The 19,438-nt window shown below is 44.1% G+C and overlaps 1 protein-coding gene and 1 pseudogene across 1 annotated transcript in view; both read left to right on the top strand.

Moving 5' to 3' along the window:
* The first annotated feature begins 942 nt into the window (after positions 1-942).
* LOC112810899 (uncharacterized) lies at positions 943-10,015 on the top strand (annotated as a pseudogene).
* Positions 10,016-17,119: 7,104 nt separating this feature from the next.
* NUP205 (nucleoporin 205) overlaps positions 17,120-19,438 on the top strand; it is a 78,823-nt gene continuing 76,504 nt past the window's right edge. The window contains exon 1 of the mRNA XM_025854804.2: positions 17,120-17,171. Within this exon, the coding sequence (XP_025710589.1) occupies positions 17,144-17,171 (28 nt within the window). The 5' untranslated portion in view covers positions 17,120-17,143. The remainder of the gene's footprint in view (positions 17,172-19,438) is intronic.

Here is a 19,438-nt window from a genome sequence, read left to right on the forward strand (position 1 = left end):
TCACTATTAAGAACAGCTACATACTTTAAGGACCATACACTGAATTCTGGCTTTTGAGTTCTTAGCATGTAATGTTCTCTGAATGAAATAACAAAGTTGAAAATGGTGATTTTGAAGAATATTTAATGATGAAGGTAATGCTCATAATATTCTTATAAAAATATAAGAAACATATATTATTAATTTATATTAATATCTATGCATCCAACTAAAATCAAATCAAGGTGTTGCTGTAGGATTGTGGCTAATTTCAGTTTTTATTCTTTGCACCATTCTGTGTTGTCTAAATGCTCTTTCATGAGCATCGGTTATTGTTATAATCAGAAAGAGATCATTAAAAATTATGGAAGCTTAGTGAACCTCAGCATAGAGATGAAATATTACACATAGCTAGATGGGGTGGTGACAGAGTCAGAAGTTTGTCTAAGAAATTCTTGCTTGGAAAGAGCATCACAGAGGATCCAGGGATCAGAGTTCACCTTTGCCAGTTGTAATCTAGAAAATATTTAAGTGCTGAGAACGCAATAAGCCAAGCTTGTGGAAGAATTAGGTTTGAGCATGTTTAAAAGAACTGACAACTTCTCTGACTAGCAGGAGAGATGGTTATAGAAGAGATCACCAAGCATTTAAGGAGGGTGTTAATAACAGCTGATGGCTCTAAGACACACGGTGAGACAGAACACTGTCTCCCAGAAAGATCAGCCAGCCACCCAGACAGGTCCTCCACCTCGGTGCAGGAAGGTGGAAATTAAGCAATTAATTATTCTGACTCTCATTCATCTATTTGTTTATCCAAGATATTAAGCACCTCTTAAGTGGCGGGCACTGTGCAAGTCCCAGGGGATATCCTGATGAATAATAGACCGGGAACCATACTTGAGGCTGAACAAGTTGGATTTATTAACTCGTTGCTGTGCAGGAGAATACACACCATGCGGAGCCATGGGGCATTTCGGTAAGAGGGTTTAGAAAGACTTAAAAGACTTGGGGTTAGGTTAAGTAATTTTGGGAAAGGTCCCAGGAAACAGAGCTTTAGTCAGTATTGGGTGCTTACAGGAACCGGGAGTGATTCTATGATTGGACACATCAGTATATCTTATTTATATGGAGCCCACAGCTATAATTAGGAAAGAAGTGGCAGTCACTCATATTAGCTGAAGGGAAAATATTTGGTATTCTGTAGCTTGGAGACTGTTAATGTTTTCTCTGCTCAAATATGATTATGAGTGTTTTTTTTTTAAAAAAGATTTTATTTATTTGACAGAGAGAGACACAACAAGAGAGGGAACACAAGCAGGGGGAGAGGGAGAAGCAGGCTTCCCGAGGAGCAGAGAGCCCGACGTGGGGCTCGATCCCAGGACCCTGGGATCCTGACCTGAGCCAAAGACAGACGCTCAACCACTGAGCCACCCAGGCACCTGGTTATGAGTGGTTTTGTTTTGGTCTTGATTCATCATGGTCACAAAGTGCCCTTGTCTCATGTAGATGTTGTGTGATATTATGATATTGTTTATGTTCACTGGGAATATATCAAGACCTGGCTCCAAGTGCCGGGCCAGCTCAGCAACAGCAAGGCCTAAGTGATAACATCAGGTCAGTTCCTGGATATCAGGGGACTTCTTTTCTCTTTCTCACAAATAAATAAGTAAATGTAGCACTTCGGATTATGCTTAGCACTGTAAAAAATGAATAGGATGCAATGGTAGAGAATCAAGGTTAGGATGGGATCCATTTGCACAGGTTGGTTGAAGAAGGCTTCTCAGGAAGTTATGTATCAGTCAAGACATGAAGCATGTTATGTTTGCTTATGTATATGTGGATCCTGGATCACAGTGTAAAATGTATTTCTTTTTTTTTTTAAGGTTTATTTATTTATTTATTTGAGAGAGAGAGAGAGAGAGAGAGAAAGAGATAGTAAGAGAGCACAAGCAGGCAGAGGGAGAAGCAGACTCCCTGCTCAGGGAGCCCGATGCGGGGCTCGATCCCAGGAGCCCAGGATCATGACCTGAGCCGAAGGCAGACACCCAACCGAATGAGCCACCCAGGTGCCCCTCTTTTTTTTTTTTTTAAGTAGGCACCATGCCCAGCGTGGAGCCCAACATGGGGCTTGAACTCACAATCCTGGGATCAAGATCTGAGCTGAAATCAAGAGTCGGATGCTTACCCAACTGAACCACCCAGGCACCCCTAAAATGTATTTCTTGTATTTCTTATTATGGATTGCCATAAAAAAAAATTGAAAGCCATTGCATGATGAAGATAACATAGGTAAAGGAGGGGGAGATTAGGTCCAGCTCATACAAGTCCTCATACAAGTACACAAGAAGTTCCCATTTTAAGTTGATCAGTGTAAAATCATTGATTTTCATTTCAACCAGTGATTTCACTTGGTTCAACTTAATACAATGGCACACTGTTAAAGGTTTTAGGCAGGGGAGTGCCAAGACTGGATTTATGTTATAAAAAGACCACCTCGGCTACTGGGTGGAGGGTAGTTGGAAGGCAGGTGAGGAAGGCAAGGAAAAGGTCAGTAAGGATGTCATTGCTTTGAAACAACCCTGTTCTGATACTCAGTCTTCAGACTGGCTGGCTTGGAAATCTGTCTTGTTAATTACCCATTGGAGTGTGGGCAGTAGGGAATTGACTCATGCTTAAAAAGAATTCATAAAGGGGCGCCTGGGTGGCTCAGCCAGCGTCTGACTCTTGGTTTCAGCTGAGGTCATGATCTCAAGGTCGTGAGATCAAGCCCTGTGGCGGGCTCCACACTTGGTGTGGAGTCAACTTGAGATTCTCTCCCTCTGCCCCTCCCCCTGCTTATGTGCTCCCCCCTCTCTAATTAACAAATAAATAAAAGCTTTTTTAGAGAGACACAGCGAGAGAGGGAACACAAGCAGGGGGAGTGGGAGAGGGAGAAGCAGGCTTCCCGCCGAGCAGGGAGCCTGATGCAGGGCTCGATCCCAGGACCCTGGGATCATGACCTGAGCTGAAGGCAGACGCTTAACGACTGAGCCACCCAGGCGCCCCAATAAATAAATCTTTTTAAAAAAGAATTCATAAGAGATTGATATTAGTAAAATCAGAATGCCAGTTTATTAATCCACAGTGAGAAATAAAACTATCAAGCAACTAAATACTTATACTCATTGATTAATGTTGTCTCCTTTATGTGAGCAACTAAATTCAAATCAATAGATTGTTTGATGAGACTGCATGAAATCAGAGCAAGGGGAATTAGAGCCACTGGTAACAAACTTTGTTTACATGACCTCTAGTTGGAAATACATTTTGCCTGAAGACCTAGTTTACACTTACACAAAATAGAGCTGAAACAAAATTTTACAAATCGGAACATACCCTTATTACTTCTAAGACACTGATATTTTCTGTTATATTTTGTATTTTGTATTTTTTTTTAGTTAAAAAAGTTGAGGAATAGGCCCAATAAATTTATTTCAGGATCTACTAATGGGTCACAAGTTGCAATTTGAAATTCATTGAGTCAGTTCATCTTTTTTTTTTAAGATTTTATTTTTTGGGGCGCCTGGGTGGCTCAACGGTTAAGTGTCTGCCTTCGGTTCAGGTCATGGATCATGGGTCCTGGGATCAAGTCCCACATTGGGCTTCTGGCTCAGCGGGGAGCCAGTTTCTCCCTCTGCCTGCCACTCCCCCTGCTTGGGCGTGTTCTCTCTCTGACAAAGAAATAAAAATAAGATCTTTAAAAGATAATAATAATAATGACCTTATTTATTTGAGAGAGAGAGAGCACAAGCAGAGAAGAGGGACAGAGGCAGAGGGAGAAGCAGACTCCCCACAGAGCAGGGAGCCTGACTCAGGGCTCAATCCCAGGACCCTGAGATCATGACCTGAGCTGAAGGCAGAAGCTTAACTCACTGAGCCAGCCTGATGCTCCTGAGTCAGTTCATCTTAATGCGAGCTGGCATCACACTGTGATCATCTAGGTTGGGATGGTTCCCTAACAGTAGTACCTCTGGACTCAGGGTGAGCCTGCAGGCTGCCTTCTTCAACAACCTCCTGGCTTTCATGTCTCACAGCCTTAGGCCATCTCCCAAGGTTCTGTTCTCTATTGTCCTCCAACCTTCCTGGGGACCTTCCATTGCGACACATTTGTCAGCTCAAAGTCGGTTTCCAGGTCTCTGTCCAGCTCCTAGGTAATGAGCAGCACCTGCTTGAACAGCCTCCATTCTCAACCTTGTCTTGTCTTTACCCTTCTGAGTCACATGGTCCTTCCCACTCGGGCTGGGACAGAGGCAGAGAGTGAGCCACTTACCCAGTTAACCACTTGTGTCCCAAAGTTTAACTGGGCTTCTCAGCTCCATATTTCAGGGTCAGCAAATCGAGGTTAGTTATAAGAATACAGTTCCACCTCCAACAGAAGTCCAGGACTGATTGGACCAGCTGAGGACTCTGCAATCAGAGTCGTGATTCAAAGTACCCAGGAGTCAGTAGGCCAGCAGTGGCCCCTGCAAGCAAGTCCCCCCCCAACCCTGCCCCGCGAAGGTCTCCACTTGCTGCTGCTTCAAGTTTCCTATCTGAGCAGCAAATAGATGCATCTCAGAGCTCCATTAAGTCACCCACCCATCAGCAGGTTAGGGGTGGGGGTGCTGCTGAGGAGTCAGAGGTCAAGAAAGCCAGAATGGCCCATTTGGGGGGGAGGTGACAGATTCTAGGGAGGCCCAGATTCAGGTGTCATTCTAACCTCTTTTGCTTAGCCCCAGATGGAAATGTCCTGCATAACTGAAAGTAGTACTACCGACCCATATCTACTTCAAGTCCTAGACTGGTTCTTGTTGTTGAAGGGATTCTTGTACTTAATCTCCTGCCCCATAACTTGGAAACAGGATTATTCCTACTTAAAATACTCAAAACACTACAAAAAGGGAAGCACACATTTTGTGAAAATTGTGCCTAATGAAATAGTAACAAGGTAACAAAATGCCCTAGAATTGGGGAATGAGGTTAAAAAAGCGGTTATCCTTGGGGAGCCGGGGGGTCCCGCACCTGCCAGGAGGGTTAGGGGCCATGCAGACCAGGAGCGGGGCCTGCACAGCTGAACGCCCGCCGCGCACCGCATCCGGGCGGACGCGGTGAACCTGGAGGCCACTGTGTGGCACCCACTTCTCCGGAAGACGTGAGTGCTCGCCCTGGTCTTCAGGCTCTTGCTTCTCTCCTTCCTCACCAGCACCCTCAAGAAGGAGGAAAGGGCAGTGAGGGATCGGAATCTCCTCCAGGTTCCAGACCTCGACAAGCCCGTTGTGTGTCAAGTGCAGTTTCCCCTAGGCAAGAGGAGTGGGCCTGGCCACCCGTGAGGGAACCCCATTCGAGGTAAGTACCTCATCACGGACCAACTAGGCTACATTTGTGAAAGGAAGGATTTGCTGGTGAATGACGGCTGTAAGGTCAATGTCCCTGGCACAAAGCAGTCCCGCTGCAATCTTGCACCAGGGCAGCTTAGGAGGACTGCGCATCCCGCTGCCTGCAGCCCAGCAAGCTGCTTCTCCGGGAGCGCTCCCTGCACCTGGCAGCCGTGGCATTCTAGAACCTCTTCATGGCGTCGAAGATCACTTTGATTTATGTTTGGCCAAATGCGGGACCTTATCCCGGAGACTGCAGCACAAGAACACCTATAGGGACTCCCATGGCCAAGTATTGCTATGGAAAGAGCCCTCCCGAGCTTGCTCTTCCCCAAATGACGGGCATGGAGGACTTTCCACCAAAGAACTTGTGGCCTGAAGCCACGCTCCAGCATTCTCTAGTCCGCTTGGAAGAAGAGAGATATCGCGTGGAAGCCTTGGCTTTGGCCAGTTCTTGTGTCGTACTCTTTGACCTCACGCTGCTCTGGGCTTTCCCGCGTGCTTCGGTAAAGCGGCTTGGAAACGCCAGAGGGTCACGTTCAAGAACAAATAACAGGCGAGCTTGTGGAGGGAGGTGTTGGCACTCCGGGGCACCTCTATCATTGAAGATTCATCTAGCCCAGTAAGTAATTTATTGGATTTCTTTGGAGTAGTGTGAAAATGATGTTTTTATATAGGAAGATGCCGTGCCTTGATAGCCGAATATATTCAAGGAGACTTATCTTCCCAAAGTAGTTTGTCCCCCTAAATAAGCTTTCTCAGAGGGTGAAGTGTCTGGCAATTGTTTTTTTAAGGTTTGATAAAAAAATCTATTTAGTTTGCATTGGACTTTTGGGATTCTATGTGCATTCGTGATGCTAAGTCAACCTTTGTAAGTGAAAGAAATGTGCATGTCTGGATGTTTTACCATCTCATTCTTTTTGATACTCATTCTGGTGGATGAGTCTGTCTTATGTGGGTTGTCACTGGTATCAGCCTTTCTTTTTTTTTTTTTTAAAGATTTTATTCATTTATTCATGAGAGAGACAGAGGGAGAGAGAGAGGGAGAGAGAAGCAGAGGGAGAAGCAGGCTCCCAAGGAGCAGGGAGCCCGATGCGGGACTCAATCCCAGGACCCTGGGATCATGACCTGAGCCGAAGGCAGACGCTTAACCATCTGAGCCACCCAGGCGCCCGGTATCAGCCTTTCTTTGGAGCTTATTTGAACTCATGAGCAATGTAACAGATTTAATGTGAAAACAGCTTATTAAAAAAAAAGTTTACCTTGCATATTCACAATTCATACATTCAGCTGTCTGTTGAGCCAGGTACTTCAGCTAGTTGCTGAAAAGTTAGCTGGGGAGGAAGTTGGTCTCCACTTTCATACTCCTTAGTGAGTTTCATTAAGCAATTAATTTGCCAAATAATTAATCTGAGAGCAAAATTAATCAAGATTATAAACGAAAACAGTGATTACACTGTTGCATGAAATGGTCATTTGCAAGAAATCCTCTCTTAGTCCGTTCAGGCTGTCACAGCAAAATATGATAGACTGAGTGACTCACAAACAGCCAAAATTTATTTCTCAGTTCTGGAGGATAGAAGTCCAAGATCAGGGTGCCAGCATGGTCAGGTAAGGGCCCTCTTCCAGGTTGCACACTTTTCATTGCATCTTCATCTTGTGGAAGGAGTGTGCTAGCTCTCTGGAGCCTCTTTTATAAGGGCATTAATCTCATTCACCTCCTAATACATCACATTGGGAATTAGGATTTCAGTATATGAATTTGGGGGAAAACAAACATTAAGACCATAGGAAATCCTAAGAGACAGAGTACAAATGTGTTCTAGAAATTGGAAGACCGAGTCCAATCCAGAGACCAGAGTGTGTCCCAATCTCATCAAGAGGTTGCCGATTGAATTAATTCTGGGGGAAAAAAATGAACAACAAAGCAGAGCAAAAATTTGTTAACAGAAACAGAGTGGTCTTCTTGGGAAAAGAAGAGCAAAAGACCTAGATTTGTGACTGCCAGTGTCCTGTGGAGAGAGGACCTGGGCTAGCCTATCCAAAGATTTGTTTCATCATTACAAGCTCAGTTTCATTAACAGATATAAAGCTATGTAGCTTTTCTATTTTAGAAACTTTTGTCTGTGAGGGAAAATTGACCACTTCATTTTTGTTGTCAAATATATTGGCATGAAGTAATTCATAGTATTTCCTCGCTATTTTTTATTTTTTTAACTTATTTAATTTATTTTTTCAGAGAGTGTGTGAGTGTGCATGTGAGCACACAAGCAAGGCGGAAGGGGCAGAGGGAGAGGGAGAGAGAGAGAATCTTAAACAGGCTCCAAGCCAGTGCAGAGCCCAACCTGGGGCTTGATCTCAGGCTTCTGAGATCATGACCTGAGCTGAAATCAAGAGTCAAATGCTTAACAGACTCCACCACTCAGGCACCCCAACCTTGCTATCTTTTAAATGCATGTAGCATCTGACGTGACACTTCCTCCTTCTCAATATTGACAATTTGTGTTTTTCTCCTTTTTTTTCTTGCTCAATCAAGCTAAAGATTCATCAATTTTATTTTCTCTCTCCAAAGAACGAACAGTTGATTTCATTGGCTTTCTCTTTTTCCATTTTCTATTTGATTGATTTCCACTTACTTGTTTTCTCCTTCCCCATATATTTAATTAGCTTTGCTTTTCCAAGAGACATAATTTTCATTCAATTTGAAATATTTTCTAATATTGCTTATGGTTTTTTTCTTCGAGCCTTCTCTATATTCTTTCTCTCTCACTCTAACTCTGCCTTGTATACCGACTTTTTTCTCCTGTACAGTGAGTCATTAAACAAATATTTATTGATCTTCCACCATGGGGTATTACATACTGTTCTAGGTATTTAACGACATAGAACTGTATACTTAAAAATGGTTAATTTTCGGTTAGGTATGTTTTATCACAATAAAAAATAATGAGTACCCAGCATTGTTCTAGGTACTATAAAAGTGTAATTTTAGAGCAACCCCAAGTTGCAACAATATTTCAATGCTGGATAGTACTTTTTTTTCTTAAATTACATTTAAAAAATGATTACCTTGCCTTGCAGTTGTCACACTTGTGGCTGGAGATTGAAATCTTAAAATCACAGTAAATTCAACTCTGATTTCCTGCAGCCACATCAATTTTCTATCTAATTTTAAAAGCGTTTAGTGTTATTACTACTTATGCACTTATTAAATGTGTAATTTAATATGTATAGGGTTGTGTAACATGGTTGAGTTAATACTACTGTGGGAGCCTCATTAATAGAATTCATTGATGCTAAACTATTATTAGTACTGCATTCATACATCTTTATCAGACACTCTTATTCCATGGCTCCTTTTTCTTTTCTTTAATCCCCATACTTTAGTCTGATCGTCCTTATTACAGCAGAATGTCTTTTAAGTGTTTTGTGTTAAATTCATGTGTTATTTCACTGAATCTTCACAGCTTTCTGAGGAAAGCATTTTTTTTGAAAGATTTTATTTATTTATTTGACAGAGAGAGACACAGCGAGAGAGGGAACACAAGCAGGGCGAGTGGGAGAGGGAGAAGCAGGCCTCCCGCGGAGCAGGGAGCCCAATGTGGGGCTCGATCCCAGGACCCTGGGATGGTGACCTGAACCGAAGGCAGACGCTTAACGACTGAGCCACCCAGGAGCCCTGCATTTCTTTTTTTTTTTTAAGATTTTATTTATTTATTTGACAGAGAGAGAGAGAGAGATATCACAAGCAGGCAGACAGACAGGCAGAGGGAGAGGGAGAAGCAGGCTTCCCGCTGAGCAGGGAGCCCGATGTGGGGCTCGATTCCAGGACCCTGGGATCATGACCTGAGCCCAAGGCAGACCCTTAAGCGACTGAGCCACCCAGGCGCTCCTAAGGAAAGCATTTCTATTTTACTAGATGAGGAATCCCAGACTGAGAGAGGTTGAATAACTTGCTCACTCTCCCACAGTAAGTCATGCGCAAAGTAGAAATCCAGATTCCAGGCAACCTGCCTTAAAAGTCTCTTCTCCACTCTGCCAGCACGCTGTGCCTTACATTGTGTATCAGTCTCTTCCTGAATCTCAACGGTTCCTGGAAGTGGGAAGAAAGTCCCTAAGCCAAATTGAAGCAGAGAAATGACCCCTACACAACAGCTTCATGTTAATCTGGAATTTTTCTTAAAGTCTCTTTTCTCTAATTCATCTAGTTTGCATTTGTCTGCACTAGGGAATATTTCCCATTGTCCTTTGTTTCTGAGTTTACATCATGCCCTGAACAGTGCGGTAGTTTATTTCAGTTAATGGTTTCTTGTTCCTTGTGCATGGTTTCTCTTGGAGTGTTCTTCCGATGGGATGAATGCTGTGCTCTGTCATCACCCTCTGACCGAATTCTGCTTTCCTCAGTAACTCCCCACTATCCTTCACACACTCGTGCCCTGTGAATTCCCAGGGTACAATCCAGACTCCTGATCAGGTTAAAGACAAAAAACAAACAAACAAAAAAAACAAAAAAAAACTTCACCACCAGCACTTTTTCGCTACTCCTCATTTTCCTGTTCTGTGTCAGGCACCTTCTGTCGGGACCAAGTTCCCACACATACCAACATGAAAAGCTCTCAAGGCGATTAGCTGGAGCTAATTAGCTCCTTAGCTGGAACCCTGGTGTTCTTCAGAAGAGGAAATGTGGAGTACCCTCTCCCCTCAGGTCTGTGCTTGTAGTCCATGCATCTTGGAAAGAGGGTCCTGGCTTTCTTACGCTAGAGTATTCAGTGGCTTGTGAGAGAGATGGTGTGAGAGAGACACCTGGAGAGAGACAGCTTTATGAAGCTGTCTTCAAGAGGTCCACAATATAGTCTGGCAATGAGTGGAAGACAGTGGTGTGACCATTCCTCACCCTTAGTCACTCAGCAAACGTTTGTTGGGTACCTGTTGATATCTCTACTCCTCTGTGTGGAGCCTTCAGTCCAGAGGCACAGACAGAAAGAGAGAAAGAGAGTCGGGGGAGGGGTGGAGGGAGAGGAAGAGAGACAAGCTGACTCCCTGCTGCGGGGCTTGATCCCAGGACCCTGGGATCATGACCTGAGCCAAAGGCAGATGCTTCAGCTTAAGCGACTAAGCTACCCAGGCACTCTTACAGGAGGGCATTTAATCTAGCCTCAGGTAAGGGTGGGGTGGGGGAAGGTGATTTCCTGAGAAGACCAACCAGAGGGGCTAAAGAAGAGAGTGCCAACAAAGATTCGGGGGAAGGGAGATGTGATACAGTAGCTGGAGGGAATACCGCATGAAGAAAAGGGCTGTTCTGATAAAGGGTCTTGGGGAGCTGGAGGGGCTGAGAATGTGTATCTTAGTAGCTGCAGTAGTCACTGAGGAAGAGCCTACGGGAGTAGATGTGAGATTAAACTGAAGAGGCCTGTAGGAGCCAGATCATGAACAGCCTTGTAGGCCATTCTAAGAATTACACTTCGCCTCAGGCCGGTGACAAGGATGTGGGGGTGGTTGGGGAGAGGATGAAGTGATCCCTCTGGTTATGGTGTGGGATGTGAGTTGGAAAGAAGAGACCAGAGGCAGGAAGACCAGTTAGGAGGCTATTAGGATGATGCAGCCTACGAAGGGGAAGCTCTTCTAACAAACCTCCTTGATGCATTGCGGTTGTGCATCTCTAGGGAAAAATCTAGGGCTAATTTGTTTCCTAGTCCACCAGAGACCACCAGTACGCCAAGGCCAGTGGTTCTGCAACTGCAAACTTAACTGGCCACTGGCTGGGGTCAACACATACACATAGCCATGAATCTGTCATGCCTCGGGGTCCTCCACTGGGCAGGATGTGGAAAATCATAGAACTGGAAACTCATCTGAATTCTTAAGCCTTGTCCAGAGAAGGTGTTGCTGCTCTGTAAATACTAAACCTTGGACTTTGTCACTTTTTCACTGGTTTGTTCCCCCATTTCCTGTCCCATACACTTTCAGGACCCTCCAAAATCCTATCATCTGTCCATTCAAGTGCTACCTCCGTTGTGTAATTTTACCTAATTTTCATTTCCCAGACTCCAAATAAGAAATAACTTATTTTAAGATCTCAAAGCACTTTGTGTATACATTTAAAACTCAACTAGTAGGGGCAGTGAGGGAAGTTACAAATAATGGATCAATTTGATTGGGACAGAGTCCTACCCCTAACCCCAGAGAAGCCACACATTGTTTAACTGCTGCATGCTTCCACATTTGCAGTATACTTTTTAAAAAGATTTTTTTATTTATTTGAGGGGGGGAGGGGCAGACAGAGAGGGAGAAGCAGACTTCCTGCTGAGCCGGGAACCTGAAGCAGGGCTCCATCCCAGGACCCTGGGATCATGACCTGAGCTAAAGGCAGACACTTAAACAGACTGAGCCACCCAGGCGCCCCTGCAGTACACTTTATTTTTTTTAAGGTTTTATTTTTTTCAGTAATCTCTACACCCAACGTGGGGGTCAAACTCACAACCCTGAGATCAAGAGTCGTATGTTCTACCGACCAAGCCAGCCAGGCGCCCCTGCAGTGCACTTTTGGCTAAACTAGTTTTAAGTAATTTACTATACCTCCATTTAGCACTTATTTTGCCTTAGAAACAATTGATTTTTATTTAACAAACACTCATACAGCACATTCTAAGCTCTTTACAAAAAGCTTCTTTTTTTTAAAGTTTTTTAAATTTATTCATTTGAGAGAGAGAGACACACACAGAGAGAGCACAAGCAGAGGGAGAGGGAGAAGCAGGCTCCCCGCTGAGTTGGGAGCCTGGACGTGGGGCTCGATCCCAGGACCCCGGGACCATGACCTGAGCCGAAGGCAGATGCTTAACCATCTGAGCCACCCAGGCATCTCTACAAAAAGTTTCTTAAAAATTCTTCTATGGGCACCTGGGTGGCTCAGTTGGTTAAGTGACTGCCTTCGGCTCAGGTCATGATCCTGGAGTCCGGGGATCGAGTCCCACATCGGGCTCCCTGCTCAGCAGGGAGTCTGCTTCTCCTTCTGACCCTCTTCCCTCTCGTGCTCTCTCTCTCTCATTCTCTCTCTCTCAAATAAATAAATAAAATTTAAAAAAAATTCTTCTGTGAAGGTACTAATATTATCATCCCCATTTAGAGATGTGGAAACTGATTCACCAAGGAGGGTTTCACAGCTAAAAGAATCTGAGCCCGGGAAGCCGAGCTCTAGGGTCTGAACCATCAACCACAATTATATGTTCCATCTCTCTTTCTTTCAGTGGATCATGGAAGCACCAAGCTCTGCAAACTGTTTTTTCTGAATTGTACTTGCAGGCCAGAGATGTGGCAGAAGCAGGGAACATAAATATAAGAAGACAGAGTTGCTGTTGGAGTAAATCAGTTTTTTTGTGTTTGTTTCTTTGTTTTGGGGGGGAGGGGCAGAGGGGGAGGGAGAGAGAGAATCTTAAGCTCCCTTCCCAGTATGTGGGTCTCAATCTCACAACGTGGGTCTCAATCTCACAACCCTGAGATCATGACCTGAGCTGCAATCAAGAATCGGACGCTTCACCAACTGAGCCATCCAGGTGCCCCAAAGCAGTTGTTTTTTGAGCATAACAAACCACAAAACTGTAGCTTAAAACAATAGGTGTTCACTTGCTCACAATTTTGCAATTTGGGCTGGGCTTACATACCCAATTGCAGTCAACTGGTGGCTCAGCTAGGCCTGGAGGATCCAAGATGGCCTTATTCATATGTGACATCTCAGCTGGGATAATAGGAACAGCTGGAGGCTGGCTAGGCTTCTCTCCTCATGGTCTTTCATCTTCAAGGAGTCAAGCTCAGGTCTCCTCATGTGATGTTCAGGGCGCCGAAAGAGGAAAAGTAGAAGCAGCAATGCCTCTTCAGTCCTTGGAACTTGCCCAACATCACTTCCACTGCATTTTTTTGGCCCAAGCAAGTCATAAGGCCCACCCAGATTCAGTGTGGCAGATGATTACACACTAGCTTGAATTCAGGGATGTGTGATTCATTGGGGTCCTTTTAATAGCAGTCTACCACAAGAAGCTAACAGTTTTAGTGGTGACAGTCATCACAGCATGTAAATAGGGATGGCTAAGAGTACAAGAGGGATGTAGGGAAAGAAACCCCTGAATTGGTCCCCTGAATTAGTTGGAGTAATCAAAGATACCATCAGGGAGGCAGCATTTTTTTTTTTAATGTTCCGTTTTATTTTTTTTTCAAGATTTTACCTATTTATTTGACAGAGAGAGACACAGCGAGAGAGGGAACACAAGCAGGGGGAGTGGGAGAGGGAGAAGCAGGCTTCCCGCAGAGCAGGGGGCCCGATGCGGGGCTTGATCCCAGGACCCCGGGATCACGACCTGAGCCGAAGGCAGACGCTCAACGACTGAGCCACCCAGGCGCCCAGGGAGGCAGCATTAACACAGGCCCTCAGACTTGGAAGATGGGTTATATTTGGGAGGTTAATTTCGTGGGTGGTCAGTAGGATAGGGAAGGGATGGAAGGGCATTCCAGGCATATAGAAAAACAGGTGCAAAGACATTCATTCATACACGGCACAAGAAAGTATGTTGTACTTGGGGAATAGAAAATAGTTCAGAAGGGTCAGCAAAAAGAGATGACTGCGTGAGAAGAGTGAGGGTGAGGAGGTTGAAGAAGGAGGCTGAACCAGATGAGGAAGTGGCATGAGTTCCTTGCTAAGAAATTTTCAAATATTACTTTTGGGTAAGAGCTCATTGATGAATTTTGATCAGGGCAAGTACAGGATCTGATTTGTGTATTTGAAAATCACTTTGGGAGGGCACCTGGGTGGCTCAGTCTTGTGATTTCGGCTCGACTCATGATCTCATGGGTCATGGGATGGAGCCCTGCATGGGGAGTCTGCTTGAGATTCTCTCCCTCAACCTCTCCCCCAAATCGTACACATGCGTGTATGCATGTGCTCTCTTTCTCTCAAATAAATAAATCCTAAAAAAAAAAAAAAAAAAAGAAAAATCACTTTGGGGTCCATGAGAGGCGGATGAGATGGAAATCAAGAAGACCTGTGAGAGGCTATTGCAGAATAGAAGGTAAAAGAAGCTTGACCTGAAGAGAACAATGACATAGGGAACAGAGCAAAGAAAAAGGGTTCCAGAAATATCTGTGAGATAGAATGAGTAGGATTTGGCTGTTGAAGGAAGCATATAGAATGACTAACAGATTTCTGACTTTGGCGATTGGGTGGATACAGGTGGCAGAATTTTAGGAGGAAAGTGCTAATTTTTATTTTTTTATTTATTTGACAGAGAGAGACACAGCAAGAGAGGGAACACAAGCAGGGGGAGTGGGAGAGGGAGAAGTAGGCTTCCTGCTGAGCAAGGAGCCCGATGCGGGGCTCGATCCCAGGACTCTGGGATCATGACCTGAGCCGAAGGCAGACACTTAACTGACTGAGCCACCCAGGCGCCCCGGAAAGTGCTAATTTAAGTTTGGGATTAATTAATTAAGTGATTCTGAGATGACTGTGTGATGATCAATAGACATGGGGAGTAGACATGCTGGATATGCAAATCTGAAGCCCAGGAGAGAGGACTGGACTAGAGATCCAAATAGAGAATTCATCAGCAAACAGGGGGTAATATGAAGCAGTAAGATCTCTTAGAGAAAGCAAGTAGAATGAAGAAATAGAGACCCAAAGGAAAGACCTACATTTAATGGGTGAGAGGAGAAAGAGAAGTCCATACAGGAAACTTAAGAACTAGAAAACCAACAAGGATGGTGTGGCACAAGTCAAGGGGGAAAAGAATTTCTAAGAAATTCGGAAAAGTGCGATGGGGTTGACAATGGGTCATTAGTGACCATCCTGAGAGCAGTTTTAGGGGAGTTGTGATGGCAATATCTCGATTGCTATGGATTGAGGAACCTGTGAAAAATCCTTGTAAATGTGATGGGTGAGGGGGAGTGGCAGGAAGTTTAAGTGTTCCTTCATAGAAAGCTAAGTGATCTGCTGAGAGAGAAGTGTGTGGGCCTGCAGGGGTGGAGGGAAGGAGGGCTTATAATAGTTGTCCTGAGAAAGAAAATCTTTAAATGCCGCTCTCTGCCAAGTTTCTGCTCAATACTTTTCTCCCTTTCATGCTAAACTTCAGGAAATGTTGCTTTGCCTTTTCATTTTCTCTTCCCCTTCACTCCTTAAAACCACTTTCATGGTAGTCTGGCATTTGTGTCTATAAAACAATGACTTTCAAAAAAAATCTCCAATGACTTCTGTGTTCCACCTAATGTACATTGTGTCACCCAACACTATTTGTTCAAAAGAATGAACATGCCTGCTCGGATTGTGTCTAAATTATGTAATTCTGATTTCCAACAATGAAGTAGAAATATAAACTCTTATCTCCTCCCATCCTCAGCGGAATGTTGGAGTTGATAAATTGAGATTGTAAGGCACAGGGAACATCTCTGAGATAAGTAGCTATAATTAACATCATTTTCCTAATAGAGTTGTTTCAGGGATTAAATGAGATAACATAATAATTATTGCATTGTCCAATGATGTCAAATTTGTAATAAACATCTGGCATATGATAGTAAATGCTAATGACTCTTTATATTTTAGTTTGAAAATTAGCAAACTAAAATTTAGTAACTAAAAAAATATCCAGCTACTTGGGGGCCCTTGGGTTGCTCAGTCAGTTAACCCTCTGCCTTTGGCTGGGGTCATGATCTCCGGGTCCTGGGATCAAGCCCCATGTTGGTTCCCTGCTCAGCCTGGTGTCGCCTTACCCTTCTCCCTCTGCTCCTCCCCCCTGCTCATGCTTTCTCTCTCGCTCTTTCAAATCAATCAATCAATCAATCAATCTAAAAAGAAAATCCAGCTATTTGGGGGTGCGTAAGTAGAAAAATATTACGTATTTATGAGATGATAAGTCTGGAAATTTCTCCAAAATAATCTCTCCTGGAGTTTAGGGGTGGATTACAGGAAATGGCCATGTGACTGAAGCTGAGCATTCATTATTCTACTTTTGTACACATTTGAAAATGTCATAATAAAAAGTTATGATTTGTTTCACTTTGATTTGTTTAAATCTATGCAACTATGTTGACCTAACATACTTGGTATATATATATATATTTTAAAGATTTTATTTATTTGACAGAGAGAGACACAGCGAGAGAGGGAACATAAGCTCAGAGAGGGAGAGAGGGAGAGGCAGGCCTCCTGCCGAGCAAGGAGCCCGATGCGGGGCTCGAACCCAGGACCCTGGGATCATGACCTGAGCCACCCAGGCGCCCCACACTTGGTATATTGAAACATAATGAAAACCTAGTTTATAAGTAATAAATGGCTTTTTAAGATTTATATACTTTACACCCCACTCCACTCCTCAAAGAATGCAAGGAAGGTTTAATATGACATGGAGATAATGATTTCAATTTATTTATGGCTTTTATAATATCATAAATAGCCGTAATTTCAATAATTAGTCTCGTTGTCTTATTGTTCCACTTAAACTTCACTCATTAAATAGAAACTACAAGGCCCAGAACGCACTGCACGACTAACGTCATATCGAGGACCTCGCATCTCCGTGCCGGTTGCCCTCGCCTAATTTGAATGAGAATATCGCGGCGAAAATTGACATCTAAGACCTACAGCAAATTTTCAAGTCTTTGTCCGCCTGAGTCAGTCCAGAGTGCCATTCCGAGACAGGGTGATACCTTTCTGTTCAGGCATAGCTTCGGGCAGCCTCATCCTTTTCTGGGGCTTCCGTGCGACAGGAGGGCTCCGTTAGTGCGCCTCCAAGATGGCGACGCTGTTGGCGGTAAATTCGGGTAAGGGCGGCCAGGACAGGAAGGAAACAGTCGGGCAGGGCGATGGTTGGTTCTTTAGGGAGAGTCTCGGACTGTGAGGTTCCTCGCAATCCAAGCCTTCACTTGTGTATCGTGCTTGCTTTTCCCTAGCTCTGGGCCTAGAGTCCCACCCCTCCCCAGTTTGAATGGCGCGCGTCGGCGCTGCAGCTCTAGCTCTGGAATTGGGGTTTAGGGTGGAGGCACGGAGGCTTGGTCCACTGGAACCCCGCGTGCAGTCTCTTGCAGCCAGGGGCTGAGCTTGGTGCCTTCAACTCCCCACCCCATTATGTGTCTTTGGCCCGGATTTCGTCAAGACACACAAGTCTCCGGCGGTGAGGCCAGAGGACCCGAGATAATTTTTAGCTACAAGCGCAGGCTGAAAGCTCGCACCTCAGAGTAGGCAGCGCAGTCCCTTATGGATGTTGGGCGGTCTTGTAGGAAGCGAGTATCTTTGATTATGAAGCCTGCAACCTGGAAGGTGGCTGGGGAGGCGGTGCCACTGGCTCAGCCGATGACTCTGAGCTCTGCGCATGTGGCGCGTCCCTGTATACTCTGCCTTTGGAGTGGTAGATCTTCCGGGCAGGGTAGAACCAAGAAGGTAGTTGAAGGACTCTAGAGGATTTGGGGTGGGTTCTCTTTTGGTGATTCTCAACCTTGGGCGGTACCGTTCCCAGAGGCTGTTGAAAGAGTGGGTGCATTTTGATTGTCACAATTCCTAGCGCCTGATGGGCGGGGCAAGGATGCCAAAAGTCCTGCACAGGGCAGAATGGTCTTGAAAACGGAGTATTTCCTGCTCAGGATGAGGTGCGGTTAGCTTCTTAGATTCAATTTAAAGAGCATGTCTGTGTGGTAAACGCTAGTAGAGAATCTCACTCAAGAGTAATATTTACTGGGCGCTTTCCCCCCCCTTTCTTTATGTAGTCTTTTTTTGGGGGGGTGGGTGGGAGTGCTGGTTCTGCTTTCCACAGGACTGATATTCTTGTAAAGTTGCTAAATCTGAATTTTGCAAAGCAAGCCATTTCAGGAACACTGTCATAAATTATTTTATAATGATGAAGGATTATGTTTATTGACCATCTGGTATGTCCCAGGCATTGGACTAAGTGTTGTACTTGCATTATCTCATTTAATCCCCTTTGTACACCTATGGAGTAGCTGCTATTAAGTACCCCAGTCTACAGACTGGGAAATAAAGGCTTAGAGTAGTTAGGTAACATCCCCAAATTTATACACCTAATGATTGTAAGCTAGTCTTAGGTGCTTAAACTACTTAAGCACAACCTAATTCATTTTATTACATCAAATTTTCATGTATATGAATGCTGGTCATGAAGTTATGTCCTAAATATTTCTGTCCTGGTCTCGTACCCAGATACAATCTTAAAAGCAAGGCTTGCATATTACATGTGTGGTTATATACTGTTCTTTAGTACATATCCCAAGTTATTATCATTAAACATAAATCAGTGAAGGAACAAGGAAAGGGAGTTACCAACAACTGCAAAGAGTATACATTGTATAATAAAGCCTTGTGACAGGAGTGTTTAATTGATAACATAGAAGGGAAACATTTTTCACAGCTGAGTCAGGAGAATATATGTATATTTAATTAAACATTCTAGGGTAGCAGCCCAAAGGACCATAGATGGATGAGTGGATAAACAAAATGTAGTATATACATACAGTGGGATATTATTTGGCCTTAAAAAGGAGATCTTGTCATATGCTACAACATAGATAAACCTTGAGGGCATTGTGCTGAGTGAAGTAAGCCAGTCACAAAAAGATAAATACTGAATGATTCCACTTATATTTGATACCTAAAGTAGTCAAACTCAGAAACAAAGAATGTTGGTTGCCTGAGGGGAGGGAGAAATGGAGAGTTGTTTAATGGGTACAGTTTCCATTGTGCAAGATGAAAAAGTTCTGGACATTTGTTATGCAACAGTGTGAATGCACTTAACACTACTGAACTGTACACTTAAAAATGTTTAAGATAGCAAATTCTGTGTTGTTGTTGTCTTTACTACAATTCAAAAAAAACCAAAACAAACCAAAAACCAAACAAACATCTTATAGTTGTGGACAGGGAAAAATAGAGCTTGTAGATTCTAAGACCTTTGCTTGAGTTTCCGCTGCGTGATTTACTGGTATTGAGACCTGTATCAGTCTAGCCGAGTAGACCTACAGGCTTGTCAGTAAGCAGCCACTGACAGTGGTTAGCAGGCTTTCTGTGGCAGTCTTGTCAC

Source organism: Callorhinus ursinus, unplaced genomic scaffold (genome assembly GCF_003265705.2).
Source record: "Callorhinus ursinus isolate GAN/ISIS: 27379988/994484 unplaced genomic scaffold, GSC_fseal_2.0 scaffold12, whole genome shotgun sequence".
NCBI lineage: Eukaryota > Metazoa > Chordata > Mammalia > Carnivora > Otariidae > Callorhinus > Callorhinus ursinus.